The 22,621-nt window shown below is 42.4% G+C and overlaps 2 protein-coding genes across 3 annotated transcripts; one reads left to right on the forward strand and one right to left on the reverse strand.

The window, feature by feature from the left end:
* Positions 1-40: 40 nt before the first annotated feature.
* On the reverse strand, positions 41-11,073 carry tmem255a (transmembrane protein 255A). Of its 2 annotated transcripts, XM_069694254.1 has the most exons (10): positions 10,694-11,073; positions 7,908-8,050; positions 6,612-6,674; positions 4,611-4,700; positions 3,372-3,437; positions 3,110-3,198; positions 2,832-2,903; positions 2,305-2,467; positions 2,092-2,229; positions 41-1,540 (listed from the first exon to the last, which is right to left on the reverse strand). In XM_069694254.1, the coding sequence occupies exons 1-10, from the start codon at positions 10,761-10,763 to the stop codon at positions 1,397-1,399; spliced, it is 1,038 nt and encodes a 345-aa protein (XP_069550355.1). In that variant the 5' UTR covers positions 10,764-11,073; the 3' UTR covers positions 41-1,396. The 2 variants fall into 2 exon arrangements, with proteins under 2 accessions (XP_069550355.1, XP_069550356.1); XM_069694255.1 differs by lacking the exon at positions 2,832-2,903.
* A 3,892-nt stretch (positions 11,074-14,965) lies between these two features.
* On the forward strand, positions 14,966-20,921 carry atp1b4 (ATPase Na+/K+ transporting subunit beta 4). Its single transcript, XM_069694264.1, has 9 exons — positions 14,966-15,151; positions 15,320-15,385; positions 16,053-16,269; positions 17,876-18,004; positions 18,140-18,244; positions 18,582-18,781; positions 19,522-19,578; positions 19,704-19,796; positions 19,878-20,921. Exons 2-9 carry the CDS (start codon positions 15,323-15,325, stop codon positions 20,037-20,039), a joined length of 1,026 nt encoding a protein of 341 aa, XP_069550365.1. The 5' UTR covers positions 14,966-15,151; positions 15,320-15,322; the 3' UTR covers positions 20,040-20,921.
* The last annotated feature ends 1,700 nt before the right edge of the window (positions 20,922-22,621 follow it).

Below are 22,621 nucleotides of genomic sequence, written 5' to 3' on the forward strand. Positions count from 1 at the left end.
CATTATGACACACACACACACACAACAAGGAAACACACTATGTGAATTACACAAAACGAGTTTTAATAGGAAGGAAGGAACTTTTCTCGACTCCTGAAAATGAGCTGCTTAAATTATATTAAAAAAAAAGAAGCCGTGATTAAAGCTGACAGACTGTTTCCATGGACACGGACAGGTTTTAAGATTCTACCACGATTTCTTTTGTGTTCCTCCGCGACGGAGGGGTTCCTTGAGTTCTTCACGATCTGCCGCCTCATCATCAGTGAATCCAGCACCGACTGTTCAGACGCAGCCCGGCTGATGTTCACCACCGACGGAGACCACGCATTCTCGGATGTGATAATTACTACTACTTACAGAGAGAGAGAGAGAGAGAGAGAGACGGACATACACATGCTTTGCAGCTCTTAGTGGAGATACAATAAATAGGGTGCAGAGTGTAATTGTTAACTGTGTATCCTCAACGACTACTGTAGGTAGAATACGTTATTTCTTCTTGAACGCTGCTCTGCAAAATTTACCACACACTGATCGGGATATTCCTTAACCCAAAGTGAAGATTTGATTAACAGACGACATGATCTGTTTGTATACTTTAGGCCTAACTGTATATCATACTGCTGTACATACGTTATGAGAATGTATCACCTCCATTACTAACCTCCATTGGGCCAGCAACTCTAAAGATGCGAAGTTTCTGGCGGATTCAGATTTTGGGGGAAATACCAACCAACGCTGGTCAGGAGTCGGAGCTGCGCTAATCAGCTCAGATCCCCCGCGGCGAGGACGCCGTCTTCTGCGACACTTGAGGCAGGAAGCATTTCTACTGAGGAGAGGTGAAACTAAAGCTGCAGCTGGAGGACAGATTTTGCGCGGAACCAGTCGAGGTGACGGGTGTGCTGCAGCGCTGGAAGTCCATTTGCATTAAGGCAGATAGATGTGTAAACAGTCCCGGCTTGGAGCAGGTTTGTCTCTCTCTTGATGTGTATGTGCACACACACACACACACACACACACACACACAGGCGCACGCACACGCGCACACGCGCGCACACACACACACACACACACACACACACACACACACACACACACACACACACACACACACACACACACACACACACACACACACACACACACACAGTGCAGGCCAGAGTGTGAGTGATGCCCGGGGAGAGAAACACTCGCTCCCTTGTGTTGGGCTCAGTTAGTGTGCTCCTTTTCCTCCTCCTCCTCCTCACCTCCTGTTCTTCATCACAGTTCTGAACGATTGTGAAGAAGAGCCCAGAGGAACCGCGCTATCAAACCACTCGCTCAGCATCAAACAACACCTGAGAGTGTTTCAGGTGCTTTTCTTTTTCTTTTTTTTTTTTTTCTTTCTCTCGCAGCCACCTTACGGGCTGTACGGTGGGGGCTTCTCGTCGGGGTGGTTGTGAGGAGGCGAGTAGCGTGGAGGGATCATAGTGGGCCACAGGTGGCTGGCTCCAGACTGGGAGTCGTCTGACAGGCCTGAGGAGTCGGGGAACATGTGGGAACCCTGCAGGACAAAGAAAAACATCGGATAGAATGACATTTGAACTGTTAATTAATTAATGTTTTAATATAAGTCTCGTAATATTTCACATTTCTTCTTCATGTCTGTACATCCCATTAATATACCACAACTATTAATCAATTCATTATCAGCCACTGCTGGTTGATGGAAATCGCCTCACTAACCGAGAGCTACTTGAGGTTTTTCCTGGTAACGTCACCTCAGACATCCAGCTTGTTCAGATCATAAAAACATTTTAGAATTTGTAGCTCCTTTGCAGCAACATCCCTGTTTGAAGCAGCGTCTACTGTCGTGGCTTCAACTCTGTGTTGCATCAGACTCCGCTTTATTCCATTAATTCCTTCAAAGTCTTCACTGCATGTATTATATGAGTCCGGACAAGCATGAGGCGGTAATTCTAGTTTAAACATTTTGGAATGAGACACTTCATCTCTTATAAAACTTTCCTGATGCAAATTATTCATCAAGAAATAGTGAACTTGGAGCCAGAGTTAATTATGATCCTGTGCTTAAACATGCAGTTCTGCTGGTACCTGCAGGTCGTAGGCAGTGTAAGGCGGCAGGCAGGGGGCAGCGTTGTAATACGAGTTGAGAGAGGTGGTGGGCGGAGGGGGCTCTGAGGGGGCCTGCGCCTCTGGTTCAGGTGCACTCTCTGAGGCAGCCGAGGGTATCTGAAGAAGAAGCAAACCGTGTCGGTTTCATTTACATCTATCGATTTGAATGCATGCGTCCTTCCCTCCACGTACCATGTCCTTGAAGCCTCCCAGCACCGCCGCGGTGATGATGCCCAGGAAGAGGGCCACGATGTTGAGGATGGTGGCGGACCATAACAGGTGGTAGAGGTGCACCACGTCCTGGCAGCTCCTCACATCTGTGTACTCGTGGTAGCCTCCAATCACCTCTACACGGCTGGGCCAGTGGGTGGGGACAGAGAGGGAAACAGCCTCCAGTCAAGCCACAAACATCACTTGACAGCAGCTTTTAACAACACGCCGACATCAACGGGACGCGGTTGACAGACATAAAACAGGGTTTGATTCATGGGTGTTAAAAGTTCAGAAGGTTTCACTGAATCATTCAATAAATGCTGCTACAGAGCAGGGACACCGAGATGAAGACATGGAAGGAATGTTTGGGCGGACACAAACAGGGCATGCAGATGAAATGGTGCCCTGCAACACATTTCTACGATGGCTTTTATCAAAAACTCTACATGACAAACTAATGAGTTGATCAATAAAGGGCATTATCGGTCTAGAAAAAAGGGACCTACTTCCAAATCATGGATGATTTCCTAAACTTTTTCAAAACATCTTTATTCTGAAGTCCCATAAGAGGATGTTCTCTGAAACAAAGGTTAAAAAGAAAAAACATTCTTGGTCTAAGACAATCAAGGCTGCAATGCAATGCAAAAAAAAAAAAAAAAAAAAAAAAAAAAGCTGCCACAAAACGGGCACAAAAGTACACAATAAAAATCTCAAACTGTCACAGCAACAGTGCAAAGCGAGAGCTTCAGAGGTTTGTCTGCGCTCGACGCCTCGGCGTACTCACTTCCCGCAGTTGTAGAGTTCGCAGCAGTAGCAGGTGTTGCTCTTCACGCGCAGGTTGCAGGACGTGCGCGATGATGTCTGACAGGACACCTGAAGGTCAGAAATTATTTCATGTCCCCTTTTCTTTGAGCCTGATCTGGATTCCTTATGATGCCTTTATACAGTTCATGGCCACACGAGTATCGGCAGCACTGACAGAGACAGACTTCGAGCAGAATTTAACGGGCGATTGAATTTCGATGAATGAAATATGTGTTTCTTACGTCACGTTCAGATGCCGTCTCACTGGAGTGATACTCACAGCGGCCGGCGTACAGAGGTCTGAGGTCCTGCAGTAGAAAAAAAAAAAGAAAAAAAGAGCATTTTTAAACATCTCTGGCTACAAATACACAATGAGACGGAGAAGAAACAGACGTAAAAGATACAAGACCTCAACTGTGCTGTATAAATAATAGCTACAATATTAATTATAATTATAGGGAATTCAGAAGCAATCAATCCCAACCCCTTTGATAGCTAGTGAGCAAATCTGGATTACGAACTGCTGGTTGCGATACTGAGCTGGTTATTTACCAGCTGCACGTGTAGTACCGTAAAAAGTCTTAACAAAATGTGAGCAGAAGATCAAAATAAACAACAATCATCTTTTAATAATAAACATAATCATCGTAACAATCCAAGTCACAAAACTATGCAATAATCTACATGTGACAGCAAACCTGACCCTACTATCATACAGTATAGTGTTTGGCTTTTGCTGTGATTATTATGATAACTTTGATCCTTGATGACACAATCTATGTGAATAAAACTTGACTTGTGTTGTACGTTGGTTTTGTCTGTGTGCTGTGACAATCAGACACTTTATCTTTGGCCTTATTTTACTGGGTTCAAACAATCAATCCCCCCCCCCCCCCCCCCAAAAAAAAAAAAAGACATTTATTCAGCTGTATATAGATCATGACTGGGGTCAGTATGCATTTAATTTTGTAGCCCTGCATCTGCATCAGAAGTTTAGATAAATGTGATAAAAAAAAAAAGTCAGATCGACGTCGCCTCGTTGGAGTTGAGAGTACAAAACACTGTTTGAAAGGAAAATATCCATTTTCCATTTCACTGACACCAAGGCCAAATGAAACTCTGCTAATGGGGATCTCCCTTTTCACTCGGCCATAACTTATTTCAGTATAATTGTTTTAAGGGTACATTAGTGGTTATTTATTTTCGTATGTACTTTGCGTAATGGAGAATTAGCTCCCTCTACCCCAAAATATATTTGTCCGACCGAGGAAGGGTGCGGCAGCTGCCTCAGCCTGCCATATGTGAGCAGTGCCCTTGCTGAAGGGCCTACGTTTTACTATGTCTAATGCAGACGGGGTATATTAAGCTTTTAATGGGGCTGGCATTGATTAATAAGCTTGTCATAGGACATAGCATAAGCGTTATCCATATTCATAATTTATAAGTTGAGTTAAATAAGCAGGAGCGTCACTGATACTTACAATGTGCCTCGCTGCAAAAACTCCATCAACAATCGCGCAGCAGAAAGCGGCCACCACTCCGAAGCTGATGAAGACGATAGATGCCACTAACTGTGGAAGACAACGGACGAGCGTCAGCTTCATCACTCCTCGTCGCACGGTCATGTTGTGGTTTCTATAGTAGACTACAAACTCAATGTAAACACGCACTACTTTGATTTACTCTCGATGGCTTTAAATGAACCAAAGTACACCCACATCATCATATTTGCAATGTGCCAGGGTGCCTCCACATAAGTATATCAGTGTGCGTGCGTAAAAATGAATGAATGGGGGAGGTTCTTCATCCAGTGATGTTCACGGCTGGCAAGGTACTCGGCCCGTTACAGGCCACTCTTAACCCACTCTTAACCCACCCCCACACCCCCACCCCCGCTCTGCTCCTTCCACTCCTCAATGAAACACAAGTGTTCAATTCCACGTCACCCCACCCTGTCTGCAGCCGCTCCGCCTCGCAGGAGGGAGGCAGCATTTGTGACACCACCACACACTGAGCAGCAGCAGCAGCAGCTAGAGGTACCGTGGGCCTCTACCGTCTGAATTCTTTTGGAAAATGCAGATCTGCACATTGTGAAAGGGCGGCACGGTGGTGCAGTAATTAGCACTGTCACCTCACAGCAAAAAAAAGGTTCCGGGTTCGAATCCGGTCCTGGGCCTTTCTGTGCGGAGTTTGCATGTTCTCCCTGTGCTTGCGTGGGTTCTCTCCGGGTTCTCCGGCTTCCTCCCATCATCCAAAAACATGCACCTCAGGTCAGGTTACCTGGCGCCGCGCTAGTGGCAGCCTGCTGCAGCATCTCCCCCCTGAGAGCCCCCCTGCTGTAGTGAAGAAATTTCCCCTCGGGGATTAATAAAGTGTATAAAATCAAAAAAATAAAAAAATAAAAATTGTTCTCGAGTCCTCCGGTGGTGTCGGACCCGTAAATCAACATCAGCCAGTCATTTATAGTATCTACATGTGTGGGTATCAACAATACTCCATTATAGTAAATTATATGGCATTATTGATTATAACCACTCTTTGTTTATAGCTCTTATTCTGCAGGTGCTGAGTTATCTGACTCTCTCCTTTCAGCTCGTGGTTCATTTTTATGAACGAAATGAAATGAGTTGAAACAATTTGCCGATGATTACTTACTTGACAGAAAAATTATTGACAGGTGTTTTGACAAACAATGTCACTGTAAATTGATCTGATCTTTGCATTTTTGACTGTTAATCAGACAAAACTATCTATTAAAAGGTGTCGCCGCAGACATTTTTTTCCGTTTTTTAAAAGCATTTTATAGTTTAGTTAATCAAGAAATCAGTTTGCATATAAGTTGATTATGAAATTTATTTTTAGATGCAGTAAAGTAATATTTTTTATATAATGACATTTTCATCCCAGTTTGACTGTAATTAGTCAAACTGTGAATAATGTCAATACATTTTGTATGTAATAACATTTTATGGGGAGAGTGTGGTGTAACGTACCATAGATCAGTCAGCTGTATCACACACACACACACACGACGCTGACTGGCATCCAAACTCGACTGCGTTATGGAAAAGGAGTCACAGTATAAACTCATTCTTCATTTCTGCTCTGACAGACCCGTCCCGCCACCTCCCACCTGCTCTGCTTATCTGCAGTTTCCTTCCCCACATTCCAGTGCAGACATCTGTCCTCCTCCACTTACACCCTATTTCTATTTCTGGCTGCATCCCCACCCACCCCCGAAGTCCGGGATAACTTGCTCCGATATACACCGTGAACCTCCTCGGGCTAAGTGGGACAATCGGGCTGCGTCGGGCCAACCGCTCGCTTTGTCACATTAATAACATAATCAAGCTGTGCAGGCCGTTGTAAAAGGTAACTGAGACTGAGTCTCAGTTTAATAACAGTGTTCTGTGATTAGCGATGAGGAGACATCAAGCATTGAAAGTGATCTCAATGCACAGAGGTAATAGAAATCCTCTTACCATCTGCCTCTTGTTCTCAATCAAATGAGCGCCGATAATTCCCAGAAAAGAGCCAAAGCCCAGCTGGAAAGAAAGAAAATGGCTGTGAGGGCATTTATCTAATTTAAACATAAAATGTTGTCTTGTAAAGCTCTGATAAAGCCTAATTGAGAAATTGTTTAAAATATGTATAAAGTCATCTGAGATTTGTGAGGTCAAAGCTTCTTTCAGTCTCTTGCTCAGGGTTCCCAGCCAAATGTAAAATTCCCTGGCTTTCACTGACGTAAAACTTAAAGTGAAAAACAGTCGCCTTTTGTGCCGATTAAACAAAATTCAGCCACATCATTTTATTCCCAGTAATTGTAGAGCTTCACTTACATGTTCAAAGGCATTTTCAGCGACAAACTTTCACTGCATAAACAATAAACTGAGCAAAATATCTCTTCTTAAACAAAACTAATGAACTGTTTAAAGATTCTCCTCTACTGGCGGCCAGCAGAGCAGTGATGTGGGCAGCATGCTTCTCACTGTTGGTGTGGCTGCAAAGGACTCCCTCTCTCATAACTTAATGGATCAAAGGTAGTTCTACAAACTTTATGTCTAACTTTTTTGTCGTCCACTCACCCAATCTTTGAAATCATTGTTTTGTAGCCAAAGGTTTATAATTTTTTTGGGGGGGGGGATTTTCCTGGCATGTTTTTCTTGGTGTGCAACTAAAAGAAAAAGAGCATCTAGAGTGAAGTGATTGCTGACAACCAGGAAGGCCATAAAACCATTCAGGAAACAAGTTAAAAAAAAAAAAAAAACTATAGAAAAATACCTCTTCTCAAAATATTACATTTTGTCGACGGGCAACTCAAATTTAAACATGCTGCAAACGCAATTCCATTATATTCCATGACACAAAAAAAATGATCTCCATGTCCGGAGTAGATTTTTTTTTTTAGGATTCTCTGATATTCCAGAAACTCCATGACCAGTGGGAACGCTGCGTGTTGCTCTTCACAAATTGTAAGTCTCTGACTTCTATCGTATTTCCGTGATTTACTACAAATCTGAGCGGCATTGCAGCTCTGTACGTAAGGCAGAATGCTACAAGCTGAGTACTATGAAGAAAAGAAGTTTATGGACCTCACTCAGCATCTAATGACAGCAATGCTGAATAATAAATGTGGGGAAAATTCTCCCCTCAGAGACCTTCAGTAATGAGGTTCATTAGAATCCAGGAGCGGGAAGCGCTCGCTGTAAAACCCTCTCGGCTTCACTCATTATGAACGCCGACAGCGAACAGGCGCGCCGGTGTGAATGTGCACTCACAATGGCGCCCGAGTAGTAACCGCCCACTGTGATGTTCTGCGTCCTGGTAGTCGCTGCCAGGCCAAAGATGAGGATGAGCACAGACACGATGAGCAGCAGCACCGTCACGATTATGGATTTCCTCTTCCTCCTCTTAAAGGACCCTGCAAGTGCAACAGATAAGTGGACATTACCGCGAGCATCATGCTGTGACGTGACCAGTAAAAGTGATTTAATTAGAAGATGAGCCTGCAACTAAAATCCAGTAGAAGCTCTGGTGTAGAGGGAAGTACTTAAAGAGGATTGTGACTGGACTGGAGTTCCTCTGGCCCTCTGACCATTGGTGGACAATTCTGTTGAGGTGTCTCAGAGGAAGTTATATATATATATATATATATATATATATATATATATAAAAAACACAGGCTGCTTTGACGATACAGCAAAGGTATTGGCCTGTAATTTGTGTGTCTTTAGGGGGCTTATACAAAGAAATCAGCTTTAAAAAAAGGTATCCCAGCACCATAAGAGCCACAAGAAGATGTCTGCCAGCAAAACTCTGCAATGGATGAAATGTGACTTTAAATCGATACAAATTATGGAAACTAAATCTTTCAGTTAATTGTTTTCACTCACATAAAAGAAACCTTCCATTATGAAGCTCTGTTCAAAACAGACTCTGAAGGTCTGTTTGAGTCTAATATTAATGGCCATTTTCAATTAAAAAGTTTGCTTCTTTTTTTTTTTTTACTTCAAAGTGCAAATAAAAGGTACATTTCACACAAATAAATTCATTCAGGTGGCTGTTTCTATTGATCCTAGTCAAAAAGTTGCTTCAAGAGGCCTCCTTATCCCAATTTCCTCATTTAGATAAAGGGCTCAAATTTGACACTTTAACCCTTTCTATCCTGGAGGCTCCTTTATTGGGACCAGGCTGTATCCAATATGCAACCTGGTGTGGTACATTCAGTGAAGTGGTTCATTTGTGTTGCATCAAACTTGGTAGAGTTGTTATCGTCGTTGTCTTGAAGTCTCACTCTGGCCTCGTGATGCGGACAAGGAGATTTATTGTGTTTCAAAACTTTCCTAAGTGTCTCTTATTGTTCATTTAGGCCTGACAGGTGTGGAGCTGTAGACAAATAACCGAAACATGTTCAAAAATAACTTGAATCATTACATACACAGCCATAAACGAGAAACAACATGTGCTTTAAGGTGCAAAAGGTCACTTTTCAACAGCCATCAGAGAATACACTTCCTTTAAAACAGTCCTCTGATCTTCCTCCTAAAGGCAATTACTCAGAGATTTGGTGGGTGACAATTATTTTTTTTAAATGTTCAAATTTGGTGAACTTCATAGATTGGAGACAGCATGTGGTGGTAAGTCATTTACGATGCGGTCTTAACTATTTTTACCTCTTTCACCCGTCTCTGATTGTACAACAGAAAAGATTGAATCGACTCTCTCGTATTTCTCTCTGTTGCGTCCTGTCATCACAGCCCGTTTTAAACTAACAGATCGGCCGGGTCACCTCTACGATCTGTTTTATAAATGCATGAATAAGTGAACGCCACATGGCAGCTCAATACTGATGCTCCAACCTGGAGAGCAAGAAGAAAACGCCCTCTCCTTTGGTCACTAAAACACATGGTTTCAGTTAAATTTGGTGCCTTCGTAATGAAGGACACTGCCTCTGAGATTAATGTTCCAGAAATACATGAACGAGTCGCCAGACCTGAGAGTTAAATTACAATAAAACATTACACCATGATGAGACATTTCTGGTTTCTTTGCTGGTCTGCTGACTGAAACAATACACGTGTCTGTTTTGCATTAATGAAATTAGTAATCACAATCATGTTACATATGGGCAGAATACATCATTACATGCCTGCATCTCAAAGACCACGTAATCCAACGCGATCAAAGGACAAATGTTAACAATTTTGCCTCTGTATTTACTACGGGACTGTGAAGAGAGGCAGAAAAACACGGATTTAACAAGTGTCCTCTGGCTCCACTCTGCAGGATTTTCGCAGAAAAGGGGATTTGTAACTCAAAATCATGCATGTCTTGATTCGGTTATGTGATTTCATAGAAAAATGCGATGACTGTAGGAGGGGACTGGAAATATAGATATACATGTGTGCAGCACTCAGTCATTCCTCTCTTAATTGACAAATGCTCTAAAAAGGGATCACTTTTCCGTCTCACACACGCCTCACAAGGAACAAAAAGTCTGAAGCAAACTCGCACTCTTTGTGCCACAAAGGCAAGATGGTGTAGTTTTGATATTCCAGGCGCAATCTGCTAATTAATGAGAATTACCTGCACAGAAACGTACAACAAAATATCCGCAGATTTTTCGCTTAAATGAATGGATGGCTTATTGATTTGATTTTCATTGCTGCAACCAAGCATCCTGCCAAAATGTTAGTGCGGCATCATCCATCAGAGCCGACCATCCAGGCTGCTGTGGTTACTCAACGCCGCCGCACCTGCAGTGACGGGCTGCGGCCTGGACCAGGAAAAAAAAAAAAAAAAAAAAAAAAACATCCGTCTGGTGATGCAACGAGTGTTTTAGTCTGATTTTGTCAGAAAAAAAAAAAAAAGAGGCTGCTATTATTATTTTTAACCGACAGAAATACCAAATGGGAACGGTAATAAATATCAACCGAACGAATAATTATAAGAAGCAGTATAAAATGCCCGCAGTGTGAGTTAGTTATTTAATTGATTACAAAAAAAAAAAAAAAAAAAAAAAAACCTGCTGCAGACACGCCGCTGACCTTGCACACAAACCTACCCATGCTTGTTTCAGAGAGAGTCAGTCCGCTGGATTGCAGACTCTGAGGAGGAGGAGGAGGAGGAGGCATGCTACCTGGAGGATGTTTAAAGCGGTCCGATCCTCTTGCAAATTAACAACAACAAAACGACAACCGCGACTCGATGCTGCGCGATCTTAATCGGAGAGCTGACGGCGGAGAGTCGTGAGCTAACGCAGACGGTGCGTGCGCCCGCCGTGGCATTCTCTGACAGCAGCCCTCCGTCGCCTGCAGGCTGAGCCCGAGTCCGTCTCAGTTACATCCCCGCTGCTGCTTGACGCGCCCCTCGGTCTCCGTCCCCACCGGTGTGTCGGTGTCGGACCAGTAGGTCGCTTGGTGCCGCTGCGGGTTGCGTGTGCGCATGTCACACACACACACACACACACACACACACACACACACACACACACACACACACACACACACACACACACACACACACACACACACACACACACACACACACACACAGAGTACTCTTACTCCCCGTTACTGCACGGTACCGTTACCGAGTGCCAGCAGCTGGGTTTCCCGTTACGCGCCGCAACATTGCACCGTTATTTTCCCGTTACGAACCTGCTGGTTTAGGTTTAGGTGAACTACAAATGACAGGTCAAATGTTTAAATATAATTGATATTCTCCCAGAAATGTAATCTCTGTAGATAACGTGGCAAAACGGCCAACAGTCACAACTTCTTTTTTTTTTTCTTTTTCTGTCCTCTTCATGTCAGGTTATCTGGGCGATTCATAACGGCCCCAAATAAACTACATTACCCAGGATGCACTTTGGGACGTACACCTGTTTCTGTTCGGGCCTACCAGCCACGCCACTAGCCTTTACCCTGTCGGCGGCTAAGTCAAGTGAGGTTAACCTTAAACCATGTTGGCCTAGATTCAAAAGGGACGCACGCATAACGCAGAGCATAGTAAGAAGAAAAAAAAAACTACTCACACGGTATAAATGCAGGTCGGAGCAGCAAGCCAGCGTTAGAGCCACTGCTAGCAGCGCTGAGCCTGCAGCCTTGCAGATACAATTCAGTTTATCTGCTGAAGTATGACAACATCTCCTTCATTTTGAAGAATAGTGTTGTTTGTCCTCAAAACAACATGTTCCATTATTTAGATGACAGAACTAGTCTACTGTTAGTAGAGCACTCAGGCATCTAAAAACTGCTGAAGGCACCAAACGTGTGCTGAATGTTGCAACTTCCTGTATTCCTTTCAAACAAAAGCAGTAGTTTCAAATTAAAAGCCTTCTAGCGTCTTAGACATGGTCCAGCCATAGTGTACACTAGGTTTCGACCTAGTATGAGTCTAATAATTAAAATGGTTGTCCCTTTGAGTACATATATATATATATATATATATAAACAATGGCAATATCTCCTTGTATCTTTAACTCACTGTAGAAATTCCCTAAACCTAACCTTTAAACAGAATAACCCAGAGGGCTCATGGAAATGAATACATTAACTTGAAAGATTTTGTCAATTATTTTTCAGGCGCTGCCCGTTGTTTAGAGCTGCTGTTCTCTCTTCTAAATATATATATATATATATATATTGTAAAACAACTGTTGTGCCCACGGGAAACTTGACAAACTAAGTCTCAGGCGAGACTATCAGCCGGTTTGAGTCGAGCTGAGAGGGGCCAGTTCACTCTGCTCCAACTTGCTGCAACAATCTGAAACAGTTTCGTATTGTCATGAATCTCTGGTCTGAATGTGCTTCAAGCTACAACACAAAAGCTTCTGATTTATTTGAACAAACCAAAATGAATAAAAATTGACAAGACACACAGTTAAAAAAATATTATTAAATTCATTGCAAATACAATTTAGAGGAACAAACGGAAAAAAACAAAACAGTAAACTGTTGACAGGCCACGAGCATACATCACTCGAGGGTTTGTCTCTTAAAGCAGGGGTACAACTTTTGAGCGACAGCCTGCTATATATCAAATGGAATTTAAAAAATCTGGGTTAATATGTGATGTGTGTATGAACTGTGTACGTTAATGTCTTTTATGTTGTAGATTTGGAGCCACTAGAGGAAAACGGTGGAGCTAACACAGGTCTGGAGGCTACAGGCAGCCTCAGGCTGAGCATCTAGCGCCACCTTGTGTCACAAATACAACATTACATTAAAGAGAGACTAGATATTTTGGGAATAAATGAATGATACAACGATCCATTCATGAACATGAAGTTTTGGAGAATCTTTGGTCCAAAATAAGACATTTTGTTGTCTTTTGTAATGTTCAAATTTGAGGGAGCTACAAAGTTGGACCGCACTTTTAATAGCAGTCTGAACAGGGTGAATTAAAAGTCAGCAAAGTAAAAAATAACATACACTAATACCCAAATATTTATTTATTCTAAATTATTTTTCTTATGTTTTTAAGCTAGATTGCAATTTTATCCTACACACTGACCTTGCTTTAGCTTGAAGCATTAAACAAAAGATAATAACTAAGTAGGATTCAACGTCTCCCATCTAGGATTTTATTCTTGGCACTATTGAAAAGAGTTTGAAACAATATTTAGACGTTTTTATATAACTTTACAGAAAACATCATTTTATTTAATTAATTAGAAAATGCAAATTTTTGTTAGCTGAATAACTAAAATGTAAATTACACAGTTAAATAATTGCACTTTGGTACCCATGTCTTTTGTCTGACAGTTCAAATATCATAATATCTGATGTACATTATCAGATGATGTAAAACAACTTCATATTTAGGCTATTCTCTCATAAGATGTCATTTTGCTTACAGAATAAACCTGTCCAGAAATCCTATTCATTTTTCTGACAAGAACATTTTCCCCCAAAATGGACATTATGGATAACTTTAATTTATAAAAAAAAAATGTAGGCTATTATTGAACTCTTGACTTGCAAATGTAAAAAAAAAAAATCACAACTATGAGAATGTTTGTTTATTTAAATTGTACTTTACATCCAAAACATTGGAGTACCAACTGTGGAGGAAACGATCACTACATGGCCACAAAAACCCAGAGACCCTGAAGCATGTTCCTTATGTTGACTCGTTTTTGAAAATGCGATTTAAAATGAGTTTTTGGAATCTGCACCAATAAAAGACAATATCCACAAAAGTTAGAGTCACGGGTCCTGCTTCATTACCTGATCTTAAAGGGGCACTAAGGCAGTTTTTTGTTTTATTTGTTGCATATTGCTAAATATTACCACACATCAGGTCTGTGGCCTGGGGAGTATTTTCGCAAAAAACAGGAGATACAGAGATGAACTCGGGGTCTTTGGGGGTCCAGCCACTCATTTGTGCCTTATGCAATCCAGGAGGTTATTCTGGCCATGGGTCGAAACATGCTGTAGTGGAGATGCCCTTTCCCTGTGAACATTCAGCTTGTTAATATGCAGCGTTTAACTAAAAGGAAAGACTGTTTAAATGGCTTGTGCACATTGTTCTATTGTTTTCTAGAAACACACATTAGACAGGAGCAGGAAGTTGCTACCTTTCATAGGTTTCCCTGCAAAATGTTCTGGTGAGTTTTGCTTCTCTGCAAATGTTCTTTTGTGGCCTCTGCTACGTAATATACACCAAATACACCAATTTTAACACACACACACACGCACGGACTCACGTTTTTGCTGCGCAAAATCTCAAAAGAACTGATTTTTCCATGACGCAATTTCTCTTTTCATGTAAAGAAAGAAAGAAAGAAAGAAAGAAAGAAGGAAAGAAAAAAAAAAAAGCCTCAGAAGTCCTTCTCTGCCACTTTAACATGGGGGTAACAGAGCGTTACGTGACCGGAGTGCAGATTGAATCAGGGATGAGGACTACTTGAACTTCACCAGAGGAGAGCTCATGGTAAAGTTGCTGTAGGAGTCGGTGGAGGTGCGGCTGGCTTTGGCATCTGGATTAGTGCGCATGTATGTGCACGGACAATAACCTCATGACTGATTTACTTTTTGATTGTATTTATGAATTATGTTAGATAAACTCCCCTGTTAAACAAATTTAAATAAATAAAGTTAATTTGCTCGCGCGTCTTTGTGCACGTACAGTATGCAGCCATGCTGGCGGTGTCATGTGTTGGGATAAGCTATAAATATTGTATTCAGGCTTTGCTTCAGTCTTAGCCCATCTTAGCAGACAATGGCTGATGGTGTGCGTGTACAGAATGCAGTGCTGGGCTCCAGGCCGCTGCCAAAACGTCTCTGGGACCCAAAAAAAAGAACTTTGTATCCCACCCCCAGTTTTTCTGTCCAGCGTTCATTCACTACGATGCGCGCCTAGTTGAAGGAGGCTCTCCACAACCGGTCCCCCCTGCAAGCCTAAAACTTTCTAATGAAATCCCCAAACACTTTTTGACAAATATTATTTTTTCTCTTGGGGTCAAGAGGGTTTTTCAACAAATTAACTCGCGTTTTTATTGAAAAGAAAACTTCAGGTATGTCCGATTTTATTTCATTGAAATCTTATTCGTTACAACTTTATTTGTTGTGTCTGATGTAGATTAAGTTCTTGTGGAAAGTTTGCAGGTGTAAAAATGTGTCATTTTAATTCAGTGGACAGGGTGGATGTGATTGGTTTAACAAGTACCTTTTCTTATGTGAAGAATATGGAGCCCAGTTCCACAGAGGGAGGAGCTGAGGAGACGCTCCTTAAAAATCATCCAAGTCCTGTAAGTGTTGAGATTAAATTACTTTATTCCTTCTCTTTATTCACTGAATCAGATGCTGCAAGAAGTCCGGCATGTACTCTACTAACATTGAAGGTTTTTTTTTTTTTTTTTACCTTTTACTTTAACTCAATAATCAACTGTTTTATCAGTAAAAAAACAAACAAAACAAAAACCTTAAAGTTTCAGTAACAGTGAAAGAAATTAACAGCAAATTCTTTTCGAGACCAACCTTTCACAAAGGAAGTGACTTTTTCCTGGCACTCTCAAGTGTCCTGTGGTTCCTCTGGGATCTGTGTGTCCTGGCCGGTTGATGCTGAGAGTCAGTGAGTAACATCTGGCTGTCAGAGTGACCCTCCAGCTCTGCTGTCTGCAGCTGCTGCTCCAAGCAGGAGGGTCCACTCGGAGGAGGTCAGCTCTCCCAACGAGTGCCACAAGGTCACCAGCGGGTTTATAATTTGCAGAAACAGGGGACAGGACCATCAGTGTGATGTTCATTAATATGCAGAGCACTGTCTGGCAGTTGATATTATCGGTCATACTCGGATCAGGAAGGCATGCCATTCTTTTCCTGCAGTAATTTGAAAAGAAAATAGGCTGACTGCAGAGCTGAGCAGTTTAGAATATGTGTGGTGAGGGCTTTTTCTCTTCTTCTTCTCCTTTCCACCAGCCTCACAAAGTGATCCTCAAACATGGCCAAGAGTTGGAGGAAGAGCAGGAGGAGTTGGCCGAGCATCAGCCTCTACAGCAGGAAGACCTGAACTTTGAGAGATGGAAGCGCAGGCCGATTCCCCAGAGGACGCTCCACCAGAAAATAGTCGACCTAAAGAAATACCTGTGGAATGCAGAGACCAACGAATTCATGGGTCGCTCCGGAAAGAGCTGGAGTGAGTTGATGGAGACGTAGAGGGTCTGTGCTGTTGGGTTCTGGGGAGGGACGTTTGGATTAATGCAAACTTAAAAGTGCTTAATTGTCTTTAACTGCATGTGTCCATTAGCTACATTTCTAATGTTGAGTGCATTGTAGTTGATTAATCTTGAACAAGCTTAAGAGCAGACACGGTGTTTGAAGTTGTTTTTTTTTTTTTAAAAGATGCACTCGAGGATAGTTTGAGGGTTAGAAATGTCTCTCCAGTCTAGCGACTCTGCTCACTGTGCTGCGAGTGTGTGTGTGTCCTCATGCTCAATGTTTACATAGGTGCATGGACGATTCAGAGTGTCCCGACAAAAACAGACTGCCTGGGGACGTGTCCCCAGCGGGAGCGCACTGTTCCAGGCCTCGCATTGGCCAGGAATCACATTCCTCTACATCTTACCATGCTCTCCACAGCCTCTTTCCCAAAGCCTTGGCGACCTCATCGCTGAACTTAACATGCTTATGGCCCCTCAGTTGCAGTTAAACACGTAGAGATGCTCAAGTCTTTTTTTTTTCTTTTTTTTTTTTTACATAGATCTCGCTGCCAAGTCGAGCTTTGGTACAATCAAACTTTTTTGGCATAGGCGACAGACTGGACGAGTTTGTTGAGTCAATGATGATGGAGCAGCCTCTTCAGGGCAGTTGCTATGTGACGCTGTTGAGCCCCCTCCCTCCGCTCCACCGCACACAATGCCAAACATGATCCAACTGAGTGTAGAGAAAACATCTAAGGAAAGTGTGTGTTACTTGCGTAAGCGGAAAACGCTGTATCCCCAGGCAGGGCTTCGCAGCTGATTTCAGCCACATAACCAGTGTGCGCTCACTTGTCGAGGAGTGGGGCCCGTGTGCCGGCTGAAGAAAAGGCCCTGAGTTTAAGTCTGTTCTGTGTGTCCTGTGAGACGAGTGTGTAAGAGGGGACACAATACCAGAGTGGGGTGATTGGAGCTCCTTGGAGCTGGCTGGGCCTCTATGGCTGCAAAAGACCTTCACTACGATGGCAACCGGAGGTTCACTGTGTTCCTGAGTGAAAAGACAGCTAGGAGAATTCTCACTGAGCTCAAACAGAAAGGCCTTTGTGGCTCCGGGGACGCAAGGCTGGCTGCAGCTAGTCCTCTGTGAAATTGCCCGCACAGCAAAAGCCATTTAATTTAGAGCACGTTTAGCTTGATTAGTTGCTAATGGACTGTTAGTTGAAAATTGCAGAACAATGCTAGGTCTCAGGATTTCTTTGTTACGGGGTTCTCACATTAGCTCAGTACAGCGGGTCCTATACCAAAACTACACGAGCTATTTTCAAGTCCTGACATGAAGGGAGGACGGTGCTTTTGTATGAGTAAACAAATTAGTGACCGTCCTGATCAAGGACAGTAGCTGGAGTCCAGACAGATCACACTGTCTGAGCAGAACTGGAAACTCTTTATGGTTCATAAAGTTCATTAAAGTTCATATGGTTCATTACGTCCCTCCTCTCTGATCCGGCAGAACTCACTGAGAGATGCGTTGTCTGTTACGTAAGCCGTTTTTTTTTTGCGAGAAAGATTCACCCTAATAACACATGTTTTACTCTCTCCCTTCAGGCCTCATCCTTCTCTTCTACGCTGCACTTTATGTGTTTCTTGCAGCCATGTTTGGCGGCTGTTTGTTTTGCCTCATGTGGTCTATTAGTCCCTACCATCCCACCTACAATGACAGAGTGATGCCACCAGGTAAATATAAGGCCAGTCCGCCCCCCGCCCCCTCCACAGTCACCTCCCTCTCCTCTCTCCGTTCGACCGTCCTTCTGTCTGTTGCTTCTACTCGAGTCTCAGCACAGTTGACTGTCTCTGCGTCTCCACTGGCAGGTATGACGATGGCCCCACACCTCGAAGGCCATGAGATTGCTTTTAATGCATCTGACCGCAAATCCTGGAAGAAGTACGCCAGGTCTATGGATGAATATCTACGACGTAAGTCAGCACTGATGCGATGATGTCAACGCCGGGAGGTCTGATGAGGTTGTTGGGTTTGTTCAAAATGAAGGAGACATGCAATGAGTTAATCCTCATCTTCGCTGCCTTTGTACCATTCTGTCCATTCGGTTCTTGCAGGGCATCCTGGGAAGGGAAGCCCCTTTGTGGGCAGAGGGCAGCTATTCAGTACTGTTTTTTTTTTTCACACCCAGCTTTTGTCAAGCTTCCTTAATCAGAGGCCTGAGTCTGGCAGCGCTTTGCTGTCGCAAAGGTTTATTTATGCCCCCCTCTCTCCCTCCCTCTCTGCCTCTTTCTCTCTGCTCTCCGTTTTCAGCGTATAACGACGGTGCTCAGGAGAAGAAGAATATTCGCTGCGCACTTGACAGTTACTTCATGCAGGACGACTTGGAGGAGAGTGCAGAGCGGAAAGCGTGTCAGTTCAAGCGGTCCTGGTTGGGGGACTGTTCAGGGCTGCAGGACCCTCACTATGGCTATTCTCAGGGAAGGCCATGCGTCCTCCTTCGAATGAACCGGGTAAGACGAGTGTGTGTCACCAACACCTGGAAAAGACTGAACTTTATAAAGTATGGTTATGACAGACAACATCAGGAGCAGAGCGTTACTGTAACGTTGAAGCGCAGTTATTTTTGTGAGCGACATCTTGTGGCCGTTTGAGGGAGAACATGAAGACGCGTGAAGCCATTCTGGTGCTACTTTTTGTCTTGGGTAACATTTTCCGTGAGAAGTTCATGCAGAAGTAAACATTGTGTGAAGTTGTGGAAACATTTTAGATTCTTTTCATTTCAGATAGAATTAAACCTTTTCATTAGATTTTTTTAAAATTATTTAGCTAATAAATTCTCCTGCAGAAGTTCAGTTTGAAGCTAAGATGGTAGATAATGTGCACATCCAACTAGTGCAAAACAAAGAATAGCATAGAAAGGAAATTTAGAGGTTTTCCCCACATTGAAATTTCAAAGTTACATACATTTTTTTTAGCCTACAAGAGTTCAATTTGAAGACAAAAATACACTCAAAAAGATCAACTAGCCACATGTTTGGCTTGCTAAAGAAAAATACATAAATATAAATATGTCATGTGCAGATAACACAAATAAGTCTGATTTGATTAGATGGAAATGTGTGGCTTGAATAATTTCATTCAACAAATTCTTTGTGTGTGTGTGTATCGTATCAATAAAACAGGGTTTAAGTGCATGTCTTTCTGTTTTTCTTTGCATGATGACACTTTTTTCATCATCTCTCTTCAATAGATTCTTGGTTATTTACCTGGCATGGGCAAACCAATAAATGTGACTTGTGAAGTAAAGGTACAGTGACCACCAATGGTTTCAGTTGTAGTTTCACGTCAGTGACGGAAAATATCCCAAACGTGTCGTCTAATTAAGTGAAAGTGAAGAAAATGTCACCCTTTTTTTTTTTTTTCATCCCTCAGAAAGGACCACCGGAAGCTTTGGGAGAACTCCAGTTTTTTCCAAAAAGCATTTTTGACATGAAGTACTATCCGTACTACGGGAAGCTCAGACATGTGAGTGAAAGTTTTATGTTTGCGGACAGCGGCCGTTAAAACACGTCAGGTGTTAATCTTCCGTGTTTCTTTTTGTCGCAGGTAAACTACTCCTCACCGGTGGTGGCTGTGCGTTTTAAAGGAGTGCAGTACGACGCTCACATCCAAGTGCAATGCAAACTGAATGGAAAGGGCATCATTAATGATTCATCCACTGACCGCTACCTGGGCAGTGTGACCTTCTCCTTGGATGTCGGAGCGTAAGGCAAAGACATCGCTGCCGGCAGGAGGCTCCCGTGACAACGAGGCAGGAAAAGAATTATGTTGAACCATTATTTTCCATGAAATATGTAATTTCCCCCTCTCCTCATCTTTCACTTAATATCCACGTCTTCTGCTGTGAAACAAAATCCTCAAGAAGTAGGTATTTCCTCTCGTGTTTCTGTTGTATCTTTGTGCGACTGGCACCTGCACCCACAACAAACAGTGCTGAGCACCCGACCAGTGCATAGAGTGAGTTACAATTCAATTCCTGATATTTTGTAATGATTAGCAAGATTAATCAAACTAAATGACACTGCCCAATAGTTAACATTTCTGGCTATGCAAATCCAATTATGACTTAAAACATTATTAGAGAATTAGAACTATTATATTGTCAGGTTAGATGATGGTTTTGTGTGCACATTTGTGTGTGACAACGTGTACTAATTTGTTATGCATTATATTTTTCAAACATGTATATTGTAAGAATTCAAAGAACTATCATGCAAACACTGAAAGCAGGACTTGTACTGTACTTACACAGTAAAAAAAAAAAAAAAAAAGACATAATAAATGCAAATACACAATTACTATATTTTTGTTGAATAGAGCAGTATTATACATTTATGATAAAAGTATCACAAGCCACTTTCTCTTTTGTAAAAACATTTGCTTTTGAGAATGAAATACTACACAAGACTGATCAATAAAGAGACATACTGTGCTGTGAAATAGTTTGTAAAGGGTCTGTACCATTTAAAAAAAAATATAACGATATTGTGGTAGTATTAATCCTGCCTGAACTGTGCTACTAAACTTGGTATCGATGTTGTATTTATTCCTATTATAGTTCTTACAATAAATACAATGTTCTGGTATGTACTCTAAGTCTCTTCTGAGTGAGATTAACAGTGGGCATCGATGCCGACAGATTTTTAAAGACACGTTCAACACGTCTCTGAAATTTTCAATAGAGCTCCAAAAATTATAGTTATTGTTAAACATTATGTTTTTGAGGGTGAATACATTTGAACAGCAAACAAACAGGACTGAATTAGTGTTTTACTCAGATGCGAACTGATGCTTCAGAAATCTGCAACAAAAATTAAGCTTCTGTCTCATTTATATAAAATGTTACATACTTACAATGGATTTCCATTCCACATTTTTGTTTGGTGTTGACAGAAGTTTTAGTACAGCATTATCCGCCTCACATGACTGTGGTTGGACTTCTGTCCTTTCATACGTGTATTTTATGAGGTTGCATATTACTCATAAATGGTGCAACAACACCGCGGCTGCTGTGCGAGGTTGGACTTTGGAATCATGCAGATGAAATAAATGTTAACGCACTTCTTACATTAGTTTGTTGGCATTAACATTTGCTAATTACAGCAAAACACAGATTACAGCTAAGAATCAAGGGAATATCACAAGTATTGCAGATATTTGCTCGTGAACCACAGAATGGTTGATGATGGCGCTAAATACAAAGTAAAGAAATCACTGAAGTTGTTATAATTCATGTTGAGAGGAGCATGATGGGCTGCACCATGGATTACTGAAGGGGCCAACCAGGTACAGGCCCCCAGGGGCCCGAAGAGTCTGCGGGGTCCTGGTCTCATCCCATAAATACAATATATATCCAAGAAAGAGTGCGAAAACAACCGTAGAGAAACACAAAATGACCATGAAGAGACACTTCATGCTACAGAAAATAGAAACTTACCCAAATGTGACACAAAACAACCACAATGCGATGCAAAACCATAAAAAAGAAATACAAATAAAAAAAGACTTGGAAAATACTCAAATTGACTACAAGGAGATGCCAAAAGATGCAAAACATCTCCGAGGTGTCTGGTTTGAGACATAAAACATCCGCAAGCCACATCTGTGTGTCTCACAGTGTTTGATGCCTCTTTGGGACGAGTGGGGGACCTTTTCCGTGTCTGGGCCCAACGGCCAGTGGTTTCATAATCCTCTCACGGCCCGCACCGAATTTCATGATCATCCATCAAACAGATGTTGAGACATTTCACTCCAAACCAAAAATGCCGACCCCACAGCGGCGCTGCAGCAAAAGTCAAGGGATCACCTTAAAGCCATCGGATTCATCCCCAGCGTCTCCGTCTGACCTCCCAACAGACTTGACACTGCCATAAATAAACAAAACTTCATGGTCACGTCTGTATTTTGTCAACTTCAGCAGCACAGTTTGAGGCAAAGGGAAGAGGTACCGTTTCTATGCTTTTCTCGAGTTTTTAAAGTCAGATGAACTGTAATAACTGTTAAACGAGTAAAGCGTTTTGTCTTCATACTGGTCTCGGTAATCAGTCCCGCGTGACCTCAGGGTCAACTTGCATTATCTGCCAGTGGCAGCTGGAGTTAAGTCATCCCTCTGCGTGCCGTTACAGGTTATAAAACGCCTGCAACTGACTAAAGTCAAACAGCAGTTCACCGAGCAGTGATGCGGTTTGCAACCTCTGAGTTCAGGTTTGTCACAAGACTCGCGCGCAACTCCTCTTATCCCTCCGCAATAAAAGCACGCACCCGCAAGAAGAATGACAGCGATACGAAAA

This window comes from Brachyistius frenatus, unplaced genomic scaffold, assembly GCF_029030835.1.
Source record: "Brachyistius frenatus isolate BFR_SWC_R1_liver_20210118 unplaced genomic scaffold, ASM2903083v1 Contig_17, whole genome shotgun sequence".
NCBI classification, from domain to species: Eukaryota; Metazoa; Chordata; class Actinopteri; family Embiotocidae; genus Brachyistius; species Brachyistius frenatus.

What these genes read in the sequence shown, in the direction of transcription:
- atp1b4 (XM_069694264.1), top strand. Translation starts at nt 15,323, where the DNA reads ATGGAGCCCAGTTCCACAGAGGGAGGAGCTGAGGAGACGCTCCTTAAA. An exon ending in TCGCTCCGGAAAGAGCTGGA is followed by an intron (nt 16,270 to 17,875) that starts GTGAGTTGATGG and finishes CTCTCCCTTCAG; the next exon opens with GCCTCATCCTTCTCTTCTAC. An exon ending in ACTACGGGAAGCTCAGACAT is followed by an intron (nt 19,797 to 19,877) that starts GTGAGTGAAAGT and finishes TTTTTGTCGCAG; the next exon opens with GTAAACTACTCCTCACCGGT.
- tmem255a (XM_069694254.1), bottom strand. Translation starts at nt 10,763, where the DNA reads ATGCCTCCTCCTCCTCCTCCTCCTCAGAGTCTGCAATCCAGCGGACTG. An exon ending in TCTCTCTGAAACAAGCATGG is followed by an intron (nt 8,051 to 10,693) that starts GTAGGTTTGTGT and finishes TTGCACTTGCAG; the next exon opens with GGTCCTTTAAGAGGAGGAAG. An exon ending in TTGAGAACAAGAGGCAGATG is followed by an intron (nt 4,701 to 6,611) that starts GTAAGAGGATTT and finishes TGTCTTCCACAG; the next exon opens with TTAGTGGCATCTATCGTCTT.